Genomic DNA, 20,876 nt, shown 5'->3' with positions numbered 1-20,876 from the left:
GTGGACCGCCATAACAGCCGATGGTCGCTCTCCGTTCGTATTAATTGACCGTGGCATCAGAATAAATGAGAAATATTATCGCGAAAATATTCTAAAAGGTGTATTATGGCCTTGGGCACGCAAACATTTTGGCCACGCCACCCAAGAATAGTTACAAAATGAGGTTCCTCGCTTCATTTCCAGCGCACAATGGCCACTCCGGCCATCTCCGGATGCCAACGTTGGACTATTGTGTCTGGAGTATGTTGGAAAGCAAGATTGGCACTAAAAAATACCAAAGTGTCGATAACCTCAAGCAAGCGCTTCGCCGAGAATGGGCCAAAATACCGCAGAGCAACATTCGGGCAGCGTATGACGGTTTCATTGGCCATTTGAAGGCCTTAATTCGTGTCAAATGTGACCAATTCGAACAAATCTAAACTTATTCTAAAATTTGATGCTATTTCCGACATTTTTTTGCTTTCATTCAATAAAATTAAAAAAATGTAAAAAATATGGCGTTTGACTTTGTTGCAGTATTTTATCTCACCCTGTAAAAACAAGTAGTGAAATAACTGACTGATCTAGAATCAACGCCTAGGCGAGACGGCTGAGATTTGGCGGTGGTTTGGAAATGAGTTCTATATTTATACGAAAAGTACTAAGTGGTACTAAATTTGGAGCTAGATGAAGGGATAGTGCTGGAGTCCTCAATTTGGATGTTGACGTCTATCTGGATTTGAGATATGTAGATGGTTTTGGAAATTTGTACTATAATTGTACGAAAAGTACTAAATAGTACTAAATTTCGATTTGGTGAGGGAATATAGCTGATGTCCTGACATTTGATATAGATGTCACTGTTGATGTCTGTGGTAAAGCTATGGATGTGGTATTGGAAATATGTACTATAATTGTTGAAAAACGTCTAAGTGGTACAAAATTAGCTATTGGGTGAAGGGATAGAGCTGAAATCGCAAAATATGATATTGATGTCTTTCTTGGTATCCGGGGTTGAGATATGGAGACTGTTTTTAAAATCCATACTATAACTGTTCGTCAGGTACTTGAAATTTTGCTCAAGGCCCGGTTTTGGCGCGAAGGCGTGTGATAGAGCTAATTTTTCGGAAATACGAAATTTAAAGCTACGAAAAGAGCCAAAATTTTAAAACCTTGTATTTGACAAACGGAATGAGCTAGAATTCTGGGATTTGGAATGAGAGTCGCTGATGGGTTGCAGGATAATTGTATCAAAGGGTTTTCGGAAGCTCGTACTTTAAGGTAACGAAAAGTTCTAAAATGGTACTAGACTTCTAAGATGGTACCATTTGCAATTATGTGAACGGGAAGAGCTTAAAACTGGAAATTAGGTATGAGAATCAATGTTGGAAAGTAAATGTGATATATATGAAGGTGGTTTTAGAAATGTGTACTAAGTGTGCGAACTGTACTAAATGGTACTAAATTTGGAAAATGTTGTTTAGGGTGTACAGATGAAGTTGGAATTTTTTAATTTTGCATTGGAGTCCTTGCTGGTGGTATTTTTTTTAATAAAGAGGTGATTTTGAAAATGTGTACTACAAGTGCACGAAAAGTACTAAATAGTACTATATTTGATACAATTTGGTATTAAGTAAACAGATAGAGCTTCAAATCTGTAATTTGGTATTGCGGTCGCTGTTCATGTGTAGCCTGGATATATATGGAGGTGGTCTCGAAAATATGCATTTTAATTGTACAAAAAGTACTAAATAGTACTAAATTTGGTATTGGGTGAAGGGGATAGAGATAGAGATAAAATTCTGAAATTTGATGTTTAGGTTACTGATGATACCTATGCTTGGAATTTGGCGGTGGTTTGGAAATTCCTCCTATATTTGTATGAAAAGTACTAAATTGTACGAAAAGTACAAAATGCTACAAAATTTGTTATTGGGTGGAAACTTCAAATTTGATATTGAGTTCTCTGTTGGTATATGGAATTGAGATATGGAAACGGTTTAGAAAATGTGCACTGTAATTGTACGAAAAGTACTAAAAAGTACTTAATTTAAAATTGAGTGAAGGAATAGTGCTGAGGTCCTCAAATTTAATATAAATGCCTCTATTGGTGTCTCTGGTCAAGATATGGAGGTGGTATTGACAACGTGTACTATAATTGTACGAAAAAATATAAATGGTACTAAACTAGGTATTGGGTGAACGGATAGGTGTGGAATCCTCAATTTTGATATTGAGGAGTCTGTTGGTATCTGGAATTGAGATATGGAAGTCGTTTACGAAATGTGTACTATAATTGTACGAAAAGGAATGGTGCTAAAGTCCTGAAATTTGATATATCACTATTGGTGTCTCTGGTGATGATATGGAGGTGGTTACGGAAATAAGTACTATAATTGTTTGAAATCTACTAAGTGGTACTAAATTGAGTATTGGGTGAAGGGATAGACCTGGAATACCGAAATTTTATTTTTAGGTTTCTATTGGTATATGAGATTGAGATATGGAGGTTGTTTCAAAAATGCATGCTATTACTGTTCGTCAAGTACCGAATGCTACTAAATTAGGTATTTGAGTTACGTGTGTGTAGTTGAGAGAAGGTTTTGAGAATGCATACTATGAACTTACGAAAAATGTAAAATACCACAAAATGTGCCGTTAGGTGTTGGGATAAAGACCAACATTTGATATGAAGACAAAATCTTGACACTTTGTGAAGGAGGTAACAGAAGGAATGGTCTGATCTCTACCATACTTATAACAGATCTTTTGTTGATAGATGTGCCAAGTTTGAATGGAATCGGATGATAATTTTGCGTTTTATAAGCTTCATAGATATTCAACCCTTTGTGGGGGAGGTACCAGAAGGAGTTCGCAGATATATATTATCTTCACAACAGATCTTGTGTTAATAGAAATGATCAAATTTGTGAAATATGAAGCGAACCGGATGCTGATCGTTTTAGTTATTCAAATCGGATGTTAATCTCGCGTTTTATGAGCTTTATGGATATTCAAAATTTTGACCCTTTGTGGGAGAGGTACCAGAAGGAGTGGACCGATATATCCCATCTTCAAAGCAGATCTTGTGTAAGTATAAAATCAAAATTTGACCGTATGTAGAGGAGGTACCAGAAGGAATGGTCCGATCTCTACCATATTTATAACAGATCTTGTGTTGATAGAAATATTGAGATGTGCCAAGTCTGAATGGTATCGGATGCTCATTTCGGATTTTATGATCGTTTTGCTTATTTAAAATGTTGACTCTTCCTGTGGGGAAGGTACCAGAAGGAGTGGACTGATATATTTCATCTTCACACCAGACCTTGTGTTAATAAAAATATTGTGATAGGTGTATTTTGAAAGCAATCGAAGTCTTACATCTCATTTTATAGGAGTTTAAATTCTTCAAAATGTTGACCTTTTGTGGGGGAGGTACTGGATGTAGTGAACCGATATTGCCTACTTTTGCACCTGACCTGGCACTGATGTAAATATTAGGATTTGCAAAATTTAATTAGAGCAAATATTATCCATATCTTTCTGTGCGGTTTTTTTTTTTTAAATTTTAACATTTTGTAGGGGAGTTGCCAGAAGGAGCGGACCGATTTTACCCATTTACAAACTCGATCTATGTATGGTAAAAATATTACGATGTATCAAGTTTGGACCACATCGGATATTCCCTTCGAGAGTTATAGTGCGCACCAGCCAGCCAGACAGACAAACGGATCGACTCCAAATGTCCTGAAACGGATTCGGTTCTCTTTGGACCGGTCTGCAATCGTTATTTCGATGAGGCACGTTTCTGCCGGCGATTTTTTTTCAAAAATATTTTTTAAGAAATTTGAGAATGTGATTATTTATACCCTCAGCTATATGACTACAGAGTATGACTGAGGGTATAAATTATCACATTCTCAAAATTCTTAAAAAATATTTTTGAAAAAAAAATCGCCGGCAGAAAACCCCAGGATTTAAAAATCCATGTTCGCAAATATGAAGTTTTACCTCCCAAAAAGAATTTCTTTAAAAGGTCCTTTTTTCAGGTGCAATTTTTAAAATTCACTTCATTTTTCCCACCTCGAAAGAAAACCCAAGGATGTCACAAAATGTTCCATTTTCTCTCCTAAAATGAAGATGTCCAAAATCACTCTCCAAGGATGTCCAAAATCACTCTCCAAGGATGTCCCTAATCACTCTTACTTTTCGATATCCACCACTAATCCTCAACAATCACCTGCTGTGTATTGACATTAAATGCATCTATCCGAACCAATATGTAAACAAAATGACACTACTTTTCGTTATTTCTTTGTTACTCATTGGTTCCACCTCTCTCTCTCTCTCTTTTTAAATCTCTCACACACACAGTTTCCAATAGCCATGTTTGAGTCGCATGTGATAAGTATTTCTTAATATCCTTTTAAAGGGCCACTTAAATATGCGTCTTAAAGTAAAAAACACATGTGTTTGTATGCATGTGCCATGTACATGTGTGTTTGTGGGTGTGTGTGTTTAAGTACGTGCTATAAAAATGCAATTCGTTGTTATTTCTATTCTTTGGAATAATTTCGACGACAAAAAAATCAGGAATAGGATGTAAAGAGAATAAGAAGGAAACATTGGGGTGTAACGAAACAAAAAAAATGTGCGATGAGAGAGCGTAAAGAAAAGAAAAAATTATTTAATATCCAATTCAAAAAAAAAAAAAACAGTAAAAAAATCTTAAAGTCAGGCGGGGCCGACTTTATGATACCTTACACCACTTTGCTAATCGAGTAGAGCTCCACATAACAATTAAAAGTTTTTATGGTTTTATGGGTGAATTTAATCATACATAATTTAAAGTTCAAAAGACTAAATATGCCGAAGCATTTGTATATTTTAAATTCGGATTTTTATTGCCCATTTGATATATATGGGAGCTATATCCGACTCTGAACCGATGTTGATAAAATTTGGCAAAGATATTTCTGAGCTGTATTTCATATATTTCCCTGAATATCGTTGTTATGGAGTGCATATTACGGCTGTGGGTAACAAATATAACAAATCGGATGAACAATATATATGGGTGCTATAGCTATATCTGAACCGATCTTCATCAAATTTGACATACTAGCTTCTAGACTCAATTCGGTTGTAAGTGCCAAATTTCATCCCATTTGGGCAAATATTAGACGTTTGGTGCACAATAAAATGTAAATCGGACGAAGATATGGGAGATATATCCAAATCCGAACCGATCTCGATAAAATTTAGCAAAGGTATTTCTGAGCTGTATTTGATATATTGCCCCAAATATTGTTGTCACAGAGTGCATATTACGGTCACGGAGGACTAAAAAAACAAATCGGATGAACATATATATATATTGGAGCTATAGCTATATCTGAACCGATTTCGATCAAATTTGGCATACTTATTTTCAGGCCTAATTTGTTGTTGTATGTGCCAAATTCCATCCTATTCGGGCTGATATTACACGTTTAGTGCACAATAAAAAGCAAATCGGATGAAGATATATATGGGTGCTATATCTAAATTTTTGCCGATTATCTCCAATTTCAATAGGGTTCGTCCTTGGGCCAAACAAATGATCTGTGCAAAATTTCATCTGAATCGAGCAATAAATGCGACCGGTACTTTGTTTACAAAAATACATGGACAGACGGACGGACGGACGGACATGCATAAATCGACTCTGAATGTGATTCTATGCAGATCATCAAAAGGAACTATGGGTCTATCTCGTTTCCTTTTGCTTGTTACAAACAAATGCACAAAGACATAATACCCTGACCACCTTGTGGTATAGGATATAAACGGGTTTTGCTGAATTTTCCTGTTATTAAAATATCGTCATTGGAGAAGATGGGATAATGCTAAGTATTTCAGATAGCATTCTGGTCAACCATTGATCGTATCGACACTTGAGAAAGTTTAGGGAATATACGCATCTTAAAAAGCCTCAGAAACCTTTTGAGAATTGTGACTCTAATTTACCCGAAAGGAACCCAAACAAACAATTCACAATAGAATCAATGGTTTTTAGATTTTGGTCCTTACACTTAGGAACAGGTATGAATGGCACATTCCCCTCTGTAGAATTTCAAACGAGTATTGAATCTCTGCAAGCATATTGTACTGATCGGAAAGTACAATATGCTCGCAAAGATTCATATCAGATCATTCATTAAAAATATTTCCCTTCTTGGTGAGGAAGGACATACAACCCATTTTGAAGTGCTTTTTTAAAATTCCGCATTTCACAAAATTTCATTTCGGATGAAGATTTTTCAAATTCCACCTAATTTGTTGTATCTCAAGGCAAATATACAGGGCTCGCCATATAACTTAGCTCATGTCTGATTTGAAAGATAATTAGTTTTATCCTTCCACTAAAGGAATATGATTGTGTATCCGTTTCAACAAATGTTGGAAAAAAATTGCGACATTGATTTGAAAATAATGGCAATATTGCAGAATTTGTGCGAAAATTAAATACGGATTTTGGAAGAAGAGAAACACCGTCAGATCCGTGTGTAAACAAGCAAAATTGACGTATTTGGGCCACAGAACACCCGCACGCATTCATTGAAAAGCCGATGCACCCAAAACGAGTCACGGTTTGGTGCAGATTGTGGTCCAGAGGCGTATTTGGACCATTTTTTTTTTTTTTTTTTCGAAAAAAGAGCAAAAATGAGGTTACGTTATCGGACCATGTTGAACGAAGTTTTGTTTATAGAAATTCAAGAGGAAGATTTTGCCAAAATTTGGTTTTTTGGAGTTGGATGTTTATTTCGCTTTCTTTGAGCGTTTTTCTTTTCAAAATCTTAAACCTTATGTGGGGGAGGTACCAGAAAAATTGGTCCGGTCTCTACCATCTTTACAGCAGATTTCGTGTCGATGGAAATATTGAGATGTACCAAGTCTGAATGGAATCGGATGTTAAATTCGCGTTTTGTGAGCTTCGTGAATATTCAAAATTTTTACCCGTTGTGGGGGAGGTACCAGAAGGAGTGAACCGATATATCCCAATTTCACAGCAGATCGTGTGTTAGTGGAAATAATGCGATGTATGAAACATGAAGAGTACCGGATGCTTATTTCGAGTTTTATGATCGTTATGGTTATTCAAAACTTTGACCCTTTGTGGGGGAGGTACCAGAAGAAATGGTCCGATCTCCACCATCTTTATAACAGATCTTGTGTTGATGGAAAAATTGAGATGTGCCAAGTCTGAATGGAATCGGATGTTAATTTCAAGTTTTTTGAGCTTCATAGATATATAGATATTTTGACCCTTTGTGGGGGAGGTACCAGAAGAAGTTGAACGATATATCCCAATTTCACAGCAGATCATGTATTAGTGGAAATAACGGGATGTGTGAAACATGAAGAGTACCGGATGCTTATTTCGAGTTTTATGATCGTTATGGTTATTCAAAACTTCGAACCTTTGTGGGGGAGGTGTCAAAAGGAATGGTCCCATCTCTACCATCTCTATAACAGATCTTGTGTTGATGGAAATATTGAGATGTGCCAAGCCTGAATGGAATCGGATGTTAATTTCGCGTTTTATGAGCTTCATAGATATATAGATATTTTGACCCTTTGTGGGGGAGGTACCAGAAGGAGTGGACCGATATATTCCATCATTTCGTCAGACCTTGGGTTAATAAAAATATCGTTATGTGTGTAATTTGAGGACAAACGGGCACTTACATCACATTTTATAAGAGTTATATTTTTTTCCGAATTTTGACCCTTTGTGGGGTAGGTACTTAATGGAGTGGACCAATAATGTCCACTTTCGCACCTGACCTAGCACTAATGCAAATATTAGGATTCACAAAGATGGAACAAAATCCGAATATCCTTTCCCTTTCTGTGCAGTAAATTATTTTCTTTGGAAATGTTGACCTTTTGTGGGGGAGATACCAGAAGGAGGGGACCGGTATTGCCCATCTCCGAACTCGATCTAAATTTCATAATAATATTATGATGTACCAAGTTTGGACGAAATCGGATACTCCCTTCGTGCGCACCATTCAGCCAGATAGACAAACAGGCGGACGGACATCGCTAGATCGACTCCTGAAAATGTCCTGAAACGGATTTGATTCAAAGAGGTCTTAAACCGTTATTTCGACGAGGCAGGTTTTGGTCGTATCAAATGATATAGCCATATGGCTGAGGGTATAAAAAGAAATTTTGAAAAAAAAATATTCCAAAAAAAATCAAAGAAAAATGTTATTTGGAGGACCCTGTATTACAGGTGGCTGGTTATCACTTCAAAATTGTCTTCTACCAATACGAATGTTATTTTCTCTTTAAAGTTCCCACTTAGAACAACTATTACCCAAAGATGTTATGTAGATAAAGATCTTATTTCTATCTCTTTCTTACTTCTTCAGGACAAGACAATTTAAACAGATAAGAACCGTTCATTACCACGAGAATTTTTACAACACATATATTACGGCCTGGCGTAGAAATAGTTCAAAGCAATAGCGGGTGTTGAATGATTTGTATTTGTTCTGCAGTCGATAGCAGGTACTTCTTCAAAAATTGTTTACACAATTTTCCACATTTCCACTTTGTTTGAGTGGAAAGTGAAAGTATTCCCAAAAAATAAATATAAACAAAACCAAAGGAAAGGAAAGGAAAGTGGGAAAGAAAAACAAAACTTACTTCAGGTGGATCCCAAACACATTCGCCGGTGGTTAAATTGGCATACATATGCTCTTTGGTCCGGGGTTCGATGATTTCCACCCATTCTATCCTGTAATTGGGGAAACAAGAGAGAAAGTATTAGTTAATTACATAAAATAAATGAAATTCAGGATTATGGATATGATACTTTTATAAAATTTGTAAAAAGTGTATTTATAAAAAATCAGAATTGTAAGTGGTTTTCAAAAAATATTTGAAATAATCCATGACTAGGGATGGGTTTACAAAATAATTTTTTTAAATTTATAAATTGAAATATAAAATTTATATATTTTTTTTTTTTAAATTTATGGATTCATAAAAAAAAATCATAAAAAATTGATTAAAGATTCATTTCTAAGCCACTCGTCCGACAGCTGTTAAAATTATGCCAGTGACAGTTGTTTACAAGCTTACAAAATCATTTTGGTGAGAATTTTTCAGAAAAAGGGTTACTCGTGATGGAAATCAGGCGTGGTAGTGTGATTTCTTTATATTTGGCTGGAAAACCACAAGTGGCTATCGTAAGAGCACTCCAGCATTTATATGTGAATAAATCTTTTGTGTCTCGTACCATCGCTCGTTACCGCGATACTGGTACTGATAGCGTAGCCCGGCGTCAAGGAAGTGGACGGAAGAAACAGCAAAATCAATAGAAATGGTGCTTGATCGAAATCCGCGTCGCATTGGCCGAAAAATGGCTCGTGAGCTGAACATATCGCAAAATTCCATTCGGCAAATATTGAAAAACGAGCTCGGGGTAAAGCCATTGAAATTCCAAAAAGTGCAAGAACTTACATCGCAACAGAAAGAAAATAGACTGAAAAGAATTAAGGAGTTGCTTCGCCTCTCCGAAAGTGGTGAACTGCCAATTTTGGTTTTCTCCGATGAGAAAACATTCGTTGTCTAGCAGTTTGTAAACAAACAAAATGATCGTGTTTACTTGCCAAAGAGGTGTGCTGAAAATGTTCACCTTCGGTTGGCCACCAGAACTCAAGCGCCGGCCATGGTGATGGTGTGGCCTGCCATAACAGTCGATGGTCGCTCTCCGCTCTTATTAATCGACCGTGGCATCAGAATAAATGCCGAAAATTATCGCGAAAATATTCTGGAGGGTGTATTAGAGCCTTTGGTATGCAATCCTTTTGACCGCAGACCTTGAACATTCCAACAGGACTCACCACCATCGCACTCAGCTCGCGGCACCCAAGAATGGTTACAAAATGAGGTTCCTCGCTTCATTTCCAGCGCACAATGGCCACCAAAATCTACGGATACCAATCCGTTGGACTATTGCGTCTGGAGTATTTTGGAAAGCAAGGTTGGCACTAAAAAATGCCAAAGTGTCGATCACCTCAAGCAAGCGCTTCGCCGGGAATGGGCCAAAATACCGCAGAGCAGCATTCGGGTAGAGTGTGACGGTTTTCTTGGCCGTTTGAAGACCATAATTCGTGGCAAAGGTGACCAATTCGAACAAATCTAAACTTATTCTAAAATTAGATGCTATATCCGATATTTAAAAATGAATAGCATCTTTGTCATCTAACATTTTGGGGGGTAGAAGCTCTTTATCGAAAATCTAGTCATTCCCTATAGAATTCGCAATTCGGGTAGTGAGACTTCCTTCAACCAAACCCTAAATCTTATTGTCCATCCTGAAAATAATATTCAACAACATCTACGTTTGGGCCCAATATAATGCAAAATGTCGATCATTCAATTATTAAATTTAATGTTAAATTTAATAGAAAATGTAATTCAATACATATTGCAAGTCTAGCTTATGCAGCAATTTGTGCTTACATAGCTAATCATGGTTGGGTATTAAATAAAAAGGAAATTATTTGTAAATTCCATTGTAATTATTTTACTTTCCTTTTATAGCACTTGCTAGTTTAGGTTTCTTTTTAATTCCAGTCTATTATTTATAAATATTTATTAATGGACTTGATGAATTATAAAGTAATGATTCGATACGTTGCTCTTGTTTGGTATAGCAAAATCGCAAAGAAATTTGAAATTTTAATTCGGAATTTGTATTTAATTTTATCGGAATGTTTAGAATGCTATGCGTAATTCCTTCATTGGGTCATAAAGTCTTCAGTGTTACAATATATAAAAATACTACATATCTTCATTTTAAATAAGTAAAATAATCTAATATATATTTGTCTAAATCCTTCCCAAATTGCAATTGAATAAACTACCAAAAACAAAAGTTTAATGGAAGTGATTCCTAAAGGGATTTAGAATATGAGACGTTTAATTTCGTATTCAAAGAAAAATGAAGAAATTATCGATTAACTGAGGATACCGTTGTGGAAGGAAAACATGAATCTATAAAGACAGTGTCATACGACAGGAGGCAGAACTCATTATATACTCCGAATCCCAAATTTGAAAATAATTCCGTTGTGCTACAATAACAAATATCGGGATATAGGGTAATATGGAAGCCCTAAGAAAACGAAGACCTTGGTAGAAAGTGATTGCTACGTGGTTGGTCTCTATTGCGAACATCAAATACCAAATTTAAAATTCTTTCGTTGAAAACTGTAGCTAAAATCATCCAAACACCTGGAAGTATCTCCATATGGGAGCTATATAGGTTATATAGAATATATTCTGCATAGGCGGTAAAATCCATTACGATCTCTAAATACCGAATAATAAACAAATCCGATAAAAAATTTGGCTTAAATTGTGAAAATTCTGAAAGTAGGGAAGTCCCCTTAAAGGGGGGGCTAAACGAAAACGTGTACCGATATAGCTCATTTTAAATTCCAATCAAATTATTGTGCCAAATTTCAAAACTATAAGTCAGACATAGATGGACAGAAGGAGGGACATCATCTACTCTGAATTTTATTATGATGACAAATATATATAAATTATTGACTCCCCGCGAATATTTGGAGGTGTTACAAACGGAATGACAAATTCGTCACCTCCTTTTTAGGTATAAAATTGAAATGACATTTGTGGAATGCCAATTTATCAAAGTAAAACGAAAAAAGAGCAAATCTAGGTTTTCCTCAACACTATGGGATATAGTAAAGATTTTCTTAGCTGTTCATGACGATGCATGGTTTTTACTCCTCACACCACTAACTTCTCCCAAAATATTAAATTTTTCCTCCATTTTATGTTTTGCAATCCGACAAGATCATAATTTTTTGTGAAGTTAATAATTTCAATACGTTGTTGAAGCTTGTTTCATTCCATTCTCAATAAGGAAGGAGCTTCTGCTTGTCAAATACCGGCCAAGACACAATAACAACTCTTGTTGAAAAACCCTTTATATGGCTCCTATGATAAATAATGGTTAATATTAAAACATTTATGGAACACTTGAAATGTACTATAAGCCTCTTTAAATCGTCCATTAAAAATAATTTCTGCTACTTTTCAACAATGTCCTAAATACTTCAAGGCCCTCCAAAAAATCTCGTACTTATTATATTCGATAAACTAAATCTTTTGCAGAAATCAAGTACAAGGACAATTGCGTTATGTATTTCAGAAAAGTAGGTAACATGGAACATGATTTCAACAAGCACATAATTGGTTCTTTGCAAAAAGTTCAAGAACGAGGTTTCATCACACCACTTTGAAATTTGGTCATATGACACTATTGTGAATTATGCAAGAACTTTAAGGGAGAATAAATAACATGTGAGACAAATTAACAACATAAACAGATATTTTTTATTTCAAAAATCATTTAATTTTACATTTATTTCCACTATTTAAAAGTTTATCGCAAAAAACACACAACACTCACATTCCAAATGACAGTAACGTAGGTTTCATTCACAATAGATTAATTTGGGGGATCCTTGTTGTTATTGTGACACATTACATCTGTTCTGTTTGTTTTGGGGGAAAATCGATTCGATGAGAATGAGAAACACAACGGAGAGCAACAAAATCAGCACGCCGGGAGAGTAAGCAAGACTCAGACTCTCGTGAGTACGTAAAGAAAAACAAGGAAGTATTCTGTCAAAGCAGGAAAATCTTCCAAACAATTAAAATTGCATTTATTAACTCCGACCGACGAATGTTGGCGATTGTGGCGGCTCTGCCACCGACAACGCCACTGAATGCAACATTTGCCGAAAGAGAGAGAGAGAAAACTTGTGAGAGCCCATTTATATTGGGTGGGTGTTTTTTTTTTTATTGTGGGGGAGGATAAAAGGGATAATACGGTGGCAAACATAAAATTGAAGTGGAATATTTTTGGTGTTTGACACAAGTCCAAAAAGAAAAACAACCACAAAAAGAAATTTTATGCAAAGTTGTTTCCATGAATGAAATAGTTTGCTTTGCAAATTATTGTTGCATTACAAGAAATGACCTAATTTTTATGATTGTTTTAAATTAAACAGAAACAAAGCCAAAAATCCCCCTAATTAATTTTCGGTTATTTTTCGCAGTGGGGTATATGTTGCTTTAAACAAAAAACAACCAACAAACAGAAAAATCATTAAACCACCATCATTGTTTTTGGGGGGCTACACAACATCGACTCATTAATTAAAGAAAACAGAAACAACAATTACTCAAAGACAATTAGCCCTGGGTCTTTGGCAACGACTTAAAGAAACTATTTTCTTTCGGTTTTTTTTTTTGCAAAACACACACCCAGACCGGACTCCAAGCCGTCATAGCTAGGCTAGTATAGGCGAAAATGCATGCCACCCTGCCTGGATATACATACCTTTCACAACTCGAACTCATTTTGTTGTTGCTGTTGTTGTTTTAATTTTGTATTCCATATAAAATTGTCGCCTTATTATTTAAAACTAAAAATTGTTATTTTGTTCAAAACTCGTTTATCCGCCGATTTCAATAAATCACTTTTTTAAGGTTTGGCTGGCTATTTAATTCCTTGCTGCTCCTTCTACGCTTCGTTCAATGGTTTGTTGAAGCGGCAGCCTGGCTGACAGACAGACAGGCAGGCAGAGCAGCTAAAAACACCCCACACACTTTTGCTTTGCTTTATGTGGACTTTTGTGTTGTTTTTGCTTTTTGTATTTTCCACCTTTTCCGACGATGTTGTCGTCTCTGCCGCTGCTGCCAATGCTTGGATTTCTTTCATACAAAACGCCTAAAAACACTCACATACACACACTCGGCAAACATTTGGATTTCATACTATCGCTCGCAATGGATTGGATTTTTTTCTTCTTCTTCTTGTTTCACTTAAAGAAATGCAATTTTCCACTCCCTTAAAAATCACTCACAAAGAACACAAAAACACAATTTCCTTATTTCTTCCTTTGGCATCTGAACATTTCTTTTTTTATTTTTCATTAATAATTTTCCATTCCTTTTTTAAAAGATTTCGAGTAGATTTTCTTTAACAAAAGCTTCCTTTCGAACTTTATTAGACAATCATCATCATTCAAATTTGCACTAGTTTAGTGGTTTCTTTTTTCTTCATTCCTTTTCAATCGGAAAAATTTTTTCCACACACAAGAAAACAATCGCCATCCGTCGCGTCCGATATAAAAAAATATACAATACAAAATACACGAAACTGAAACTGCATTAACCAAAAATCAAATGTACACATGAGAGAGAGAGAGTGAGTGAGTGAGCAGCAAACGCACATGACAGCTGTTTATTGTGAATTGTCAAGCTCAGAATGTGGCCAGATGAGTGGAAAAAAATTTTAAAATTCCCTCCCTTTTAGTTGACACATGAAATACCAAATTTTTTATTATTTTTATTTGTGTTTTGCTTTTGACATATAATGGCATTTTATTTAGTAGTCTATGCCAAGACAAAAATCAAGGCAACCATGTTTTTTATCACTAATAATAAATAAAATAAATAGGATTAAGCCAAACTATTTTACAACAGAAACAAGTAAAAAAACAGTTCGGCCGGGCCGAACTTTGAATACCCTCCACAACTTGAAACGAATTTGGAAATTTTCAAAAAATAAAATCCGTTAAAATCGTAAAAATACCGTATATAGCCGTTATTTTGGAGTCTATACGAAGACGTGGACCTGCAAAGGCAACTTTTGTCATAAGCCATTACAATATTCAACAACGAAACTTGAAAAAAAAATCCAGTGAATAATGTAGCTAAAATCATCAAAATACCGAATATCGGGAGGTACCGTTATATGGGGGCTATACGAAGACCTGGCTGTAGTATCAACTACGAACTTCAAATACCAAATTTGAAATAATTCCATTGAATAATGTCGCTAAAATCATCAAAATGCCGAATATCTATCGGGGCTATACGAAGACCTGGACCAGCGTAGACAATTTTCTGTCACAGGCTGTAGCACCCATTACGAATTCTAAATACGAAATTTAAAACAACTCCCATGAGTAATATCCGCAAAATATCGAATATCGGGGGTACCATTGTATGTGGGCTATACGATATCGTGAACCTATATAGACATTTCTCTTCCAGGGGATAAGTGCTTAGAAAGAACTTCTAGTATGGATTTTTAGACAATTCCATTGAAAAATGTAGATATCATCAAAATACCGAATATAGGAAGTTACTATTATATGGGCGATATACGATATCGTGGGCAAATATAGACAATACTTTTCCAGGGGATAAAATTCTCAGAAGCAACTCTTGTTGTGGATTTCCAGAATATTTAATAAACAATTTGGGGGGTACCGTTATATGGGGGCTATACGATATCGTGTATCGATATAGCTCATCTTCGAACTTGTCCTGCCTGCAGACAAAAGACTGATCTGTGCAAATTTTCAGCTTTCTATCTTTATTCGTTTTGACTCTAGCATGATTACAACAGACGGACGGACAGGGTTAGGCAGACGCATTGACACAGCTGCTGGGACAATGGACTGTCAAACCAAGCTTGGAATTGAAAATGTTGAATGAAAAATTATTTAAATTTGTAAAAATTTTTGAAAATGCGAATTATAATAACCTCCGAATGACGTCGTATAAGAAAACACAAAAAATCTACTTTTTTGACATATCAATGTTCCCAAGCGTTGATGCATCTACCTGTATTTTTCTACCATGGGGACAGTGCGTTAAGGAAACGATTACATTGTTATCGATTAGTTTCTTTTTACAACCACAGGGAAATTTAACGCGTTTTTTATTTTTGATTAGGAAAAGATTATTAACAAATTCTTTGGTAACAACATTGTGCCACGGGGTATCCTTCATATAATTAAATTATAAAAAATCATTGGCGGGTAGATCTTTTATTTATTGTGAATGATTACTTTGTGTAAATGAAACGATTATTATGTTATCGATCTCTTCTCTAACTGATACAGGAAATAACTTTTGAAAAATAAACATAATTTTATTAATTTATTAGAAACATTTCCATACGTTAATCAATTTCCATAACAAGGGATGAGATAATTGGCAGGAAATACCTTGTAGTTTGATCTTGGGCAGCATAAAATACCTGATCCGAAGATTTCTTTGGTACAGATTTGTTTTGGAAGTGCTCCTTCAGACAAAAATCCATTAGGTTTTCGGACTAAAAACTTCCAATTTTGGGCTTTCACAAAACATTTGTGAAAATCAAAAATTTATTACACTTTTTCCAGAAATATTCTCTATTATAAGTAAAATAAATTTTTGCTCTGTTCTAGAACTGCAAGACTCTAAAAATGTTAACTAGGATAACCGACTTTTCTTTATAGAATTTCTTATTTACGATTTCTTTATCAAATCTCTTCCTTAAATGAATCTCCGTTAGGTTTGTTTTTTCATTAATTTTAAAAATATTTCATTTTATTTAAAAATTATACAAGTATACATCATTTTTTGTATAAACTAAAAAATAAAGAAAATTATAATAATAATAAGATTGCATATATGTAAAAAATATATATTTCTTTCCAGTACTCAATAACAATCAGCGAACAGGGATTCATCTTCGCATTTAATGGCAATTAGTATGTCATCTAACAGTGATATAAAGCTCGCTGAGCCCAATAGCCAGTCGTTGTGATTTTTCAATAACATTTTTAAATCTAAACTTTTTATGGCACGCATAAACTCTCGCACACCCACCGTCGTATAGGCCTTGTACAGATTTGTGTCAATCGTGGACGTGGGCTTCTCTATGGGTATACCGTTATTCATAAGATCCATTTTTTGTTCATATTGTGCCACCAATAAATTGATATCTTGTGATTCTAAAATATAATCGATTGCTTCATCGGATTTGGAGTTTTGTTCTGGCGAGGTTGAGGGTGAAGCTTTGGCAGCGGTTGGGGGTGACTTGAAAACAATGTTATTGTTTTCACCAAAATCGAAAAGATCATTATTTAAATCTTCTGTGGGCCCCAGTGACGTTGGACTTGAAACTGGGGTGGTTTTGGCACTGCTATTATTGGAGCTGGTCGTGGAGCTTTTCTCCAGTTCATCAATCATAGATTCGAAATTATATTTCTTTAGCTGTTCCAATAGGGTGTGAATTAAACATACCGCTGTCTTCAACACCTCCAAATCACAATCGTCTTGCAAACATTTCAACATCACCCCCAAACAGCCACGTTGTGAAAGTTCATGGAACACCTTCATGATTCTCAATTTGATTTCTTTTTCGTTGAGTGTGACAATTTTCTTGTATTCTTTGGAAAATGTCACAGTGGGGAAAGTGCCATCGATCATGCCTTGATTGGTGAATTGCCGTTTGAGTTCCATGCCCCAGACATGCAGTACCTCTACCTTAACCTCCCAATGCAGATCGAAGAGAAGACAATGTGTTAATGTGGAGTAGAGGGTGTCCATATATTGTGGTGGTATCTTGCGATTGTCATAGATAATGCCCAGGGTCTTGACGGCCTCTTTGCGTACTATGCCCTCACTTTCATTGAACAAAACGGTGAATAAATGTTCCTGCAGAAAAACAGAAATTAAAATACTTAAATTTTTCCATTAATTTTGGGGACCATACCAGTAAGTCATTGTTGTTCAAATCATTTTCCCAAATAACATTTATCATGACCATTTTGGATAGACACTTTAAGGCTGAGGCCCTGACATAGGCTTCCTGATCATTCTTGGCCATTTGCAGGATAATGGGACACATTTTGGCCTCATAGAGGAAATTCTGGAATGCTGGAAATTCTGAAAAAAAAACTCCATTTTAAAAGGACACTCGCTTTCGATTTCACAAATACTTACTAACTCTGCTAATGCTTGCAATGGACGTGGTCAACTCCAACGTACTGTCTCTTACTTCCCAGGAAATGTCATGAAATCGTTTCACAATAATTGGACCCAAACACACCAAACCCGAGCCCTGCAGATTATCCACCAACAAGGCCATATTGGGTGATAGGAAATGCTCTATGGAAAGTTGTATTAGCTTCAGGGCTTGTACGGTAGACTGAAAAGATTTAACCATAAAAATAACCCTGCAACATTTTACCAAGGGTACCACACTTACAGCTTCAGTTAAATTTGGATTTTCCAATATCACAGCTACCATATTGACGACACAGGTTGTTTCAATGCTCTCCTTCCAGGATATTCGGTAACGCTTGATTAGCGTCTGCAAACCACTAAGGATGGCATTCAAAACATTCGGTATTGTCACCATGAATTCCAGGCCCACCCAATTGGGAAATGTGTCCGAGATTGGTGGGCTACCATATTCAGGTTTCCTCTCCTCACTGTACATTGTATTCGAATCACCGATAAACTCTTTCATGGCATATATCATGGCCTGGAACACCAATATGGCCTGTTCCCGTTCCAAGATGTTCTGCATTGACAAGATGCCATGTATGGCCTTATAGGCCAAATCGGCCACAAACACCAGCGATGAATTTTCCGAGGGTATAATGGCATCACGAAACCTATAGCATATGCGCAGGGTGTGCTCACAGGATATTTCAAACAATTTCATGAGATAATTATCGAAAAGTTCCTCCTTACGAAGGCTGCCGGAACGTAGCAGAAACAACAAAGGCATTAACTGAAATGTTATCAATTGATTTTCAAATTTAACTCTCTCAGTTTCGATTTGTATTTCCGTTGGGGCACGACTGCCCAGCTTCTTCCACAACACATGATAGAGTTCCGCTATTTTAATGCAATTTAACAATTTGGTCCGAGTCACACAGAATTTCATGGTATTATAGAAATTCAAACCGAAACGATTAAAGTGTTCCGGTGTTATCGTTCCCTCATCCCACTGATCCTGTACCAATGTGGCAAAATTCAGGCTTGTCAGGGTGTGAAGGATTTTATACAGGAATGAAGTGTTCTGTGTCATCTCCACCAGCTTCCATATGGTCAGCTCTAAATTGTGATGAGTTTGACATACATTTGCAATATTGGTTTTCTCCTCGGACTCCAGCGTTTGTTCGAACAAATACGACAACAAATCCAGTGTGGAGGACATTTTGTGTTGCAATTCGGAGTCATCAACATTTACCATTATACTCTCCGTTCCCACCTTGAAGACATTCTCTTGTATTGGCCTCACTATCTCATGTAATATCTCCAATACCGCTTGTTCATCTTTGGCCTTTACCGAGAAAGTGTAGATAATTGAATAGAGTAAATGGCGGGCTTCTCTCACCACATACAGGGTGTGATCACGATTGCAAAGCTCCAACAAATATTGCCAGCACTTTTTGTGACGAATGTATGCCATGCCCATGCTGTAACGTGATATCGAGGCCAACAGGCGGGTACAGCCCAGTTTAATGGAGGGATTAAAGCGATTCTTACTTGTCTCAATAATGAAAAGAGCCCTGCAAGTAAAATACACAAGAGATTTCATATCTTCCATTATCAATAATCCTCACCTACTTGTCCATTATCTGCCTTTCGCGCAACATCACCAGCACCCATTCATTTTTTGACATTAGACTGCAAAAGTTCAACATGAACGATGTCACCTTCGGATTGATCTTACCAAAATCCTCCGTCAATATGGCCATACACTTGTCCACCCATTCTATGGCAAATGGTGCTTGCAACACATACAAATTGTCTAGAATAATATCATCATAGAGAAGTTAGGCAACAACAAAAACAGATCACCCAAAACTTGCAATCTTACCTTTTTCCGATAAGTGTGTTATGAGCTTTTCAAAGTAAACATTGTTTGTGGGGGTAAAATTTTCCTGAAGGAAAATATCAAATATGCGTTGTAAACGTTTAAGCACCTGTTGTTGTTGTTCCATTTTTTTGGTATCAAAATTCTCTTAGAATATTATGGTCAGCATATTATTTAAATGTGGACATGGATGAGAGCCCGGGAAATGGTGTGTAGCTGATGAAATTCAATTGAGCTGACCGAAATATTCCTAATCAATGTGAGTTTGCCTGTCTTCTGCTGACAACAAATATAATTTAGGGATCTATAGGTGGGAATTGCGTTATGGCGGTTTGTCGATAATTAATCGATCTTTCATTTGGGAATGATAACACACGGAGAGATGTGTGAAGAACAAGGTAATGGGCTGAGTTGTGTAGTCCGTTATTTTTATATTTTAAAAAACTTTAAAAAAAAAAATTCGGGAAGAATAGACAATGAATTAATTCTGGTTCTATGATAAAGTAAAATGAAAACTTTTATAGAAGAAAAGAAATGTTAATAAATGCTCTGTTCCAGAATTGTAAGAATTTACATATTTTTACTACGATAACACTTTTTTTTCATTTATGATATCGGAAAATTTTCAAAACTAGTAGATTCTTGAATTTAATTTTATTATCAAAATGCGTACTCTGTTAGGAAAGCTCATCGCGCACTTCTTCTATTTTGAGACGAAGTTCATTTTTCGCTCCATGGGTACGTAAATAGGCAGAATTGTCGATTTTAGAGTGAGGATTCGCAAAACGTACTAATACATCCAAAAAAGATAACAGTTTGGTGCGGTTTATGGATTGGTGGAATCATTGGACCTAATTTATGCAAAAATACTGCGAATCGTAAAATAGTTGTGAATTGTGAGCGCTACCGTGAGATGAAATCCAACATTTATTGTCCAAAATGCAAAAGCTTGACTGGAATGGCATGTGGTTTCAACCAGACGGTGCCATATACCACACGGAACGCGAAAACAGACATAACAGACAAACAAACAGACAACAGACAATTTTTGTGGGGTTATCTCATGTCTATACAGACGGACCCACTTCAATTGAAGTAACATTGGATCGTTTATTCA

The 20,876-nt window shown here is 36.0% G+C and overlaps 2 protein-coding genes across 2 annotated transcripts in view; both read right to left on the bottom strand.

Moving 5' to 3' along the window:
- LOC101900558 (uncharacterized protein DDB_G0283357) overlaps nucleotides 1–14,324 on the bottom strand; it is a 91,230-nt gene extending 76,906 nt beyond the window's left edge. Inside the window, exons 1-2 of the mRNA XM_011294767.3 lie at nucleotides 13,424–14,324; nucleotides 8,683–8,773 (exon numbers count right to left, since the gene is read on the bottom strand). Of these exons, the coding sequence (XP_011293069.3) occupies nucleotides 8,683–8,773; nucleotides 13,424–13,443 (111 nt within the window). The 5' untranslated portion in view covers nucleotides 13,444–14,324. The remainder of the gene's footprint in view (nucleotides 1–8,682; nucleotides 8,774–13,423) is intronic.
- A 2,112-nt stretch (nucleotides 14,325–16,436) lies between these two features.
- On the bottom strand, nucleotides 16,437–20,058 carry LOC101900735 (uncharacterized). Its single transcript, XM_005184811.4, has 6 exons — nucleotides 19,763–20,058; nucleotides 19,510–19,693; nucleotides 18,137–19,451; nucleotides 17,872–18,076; nucleotides 17,642–17,814; nucleotides 16,437–17,583 (listed from the first exon to the last, which is right to left on the bottom strand). The coding sequence occupies exons 1-6, from the start codon at nucleotides 19,884–19,886 to the stop codon at nucleotides 16,585–16,587; spliced, it is 3,000 nt and encodes a 999-aa protein (XP_005184868.2). The 5' UTR covers nucleotides 19,887–20,058; the 3' UTR covers nucleotides 16,437–16,584.
- Between the last annotated feature and the right edge of the window lie 818 nt (nucleotides 20,059–20,876).

This window comes from Musca domestica, unplaced genomic scaffold (genome assembly GCF_030504385.1).
Source record: "Musca domestica strain aabys unplaced genomic scaffold, Musca_domestica.polishedcontigs.V.1.1 55, whole genome shotgun sequence".
Taxonomy (NCBI): domain Eukaryota; kingdom Metazoa; phylum Arthropoda; class Insecta; order Diptera; family Muscidae; genus Musca; species Musca domestica.
Note: the sequence above shows the minus strand (reverse complement) of the source record. Positions and strands in the feature narration are given on the sequence as shown.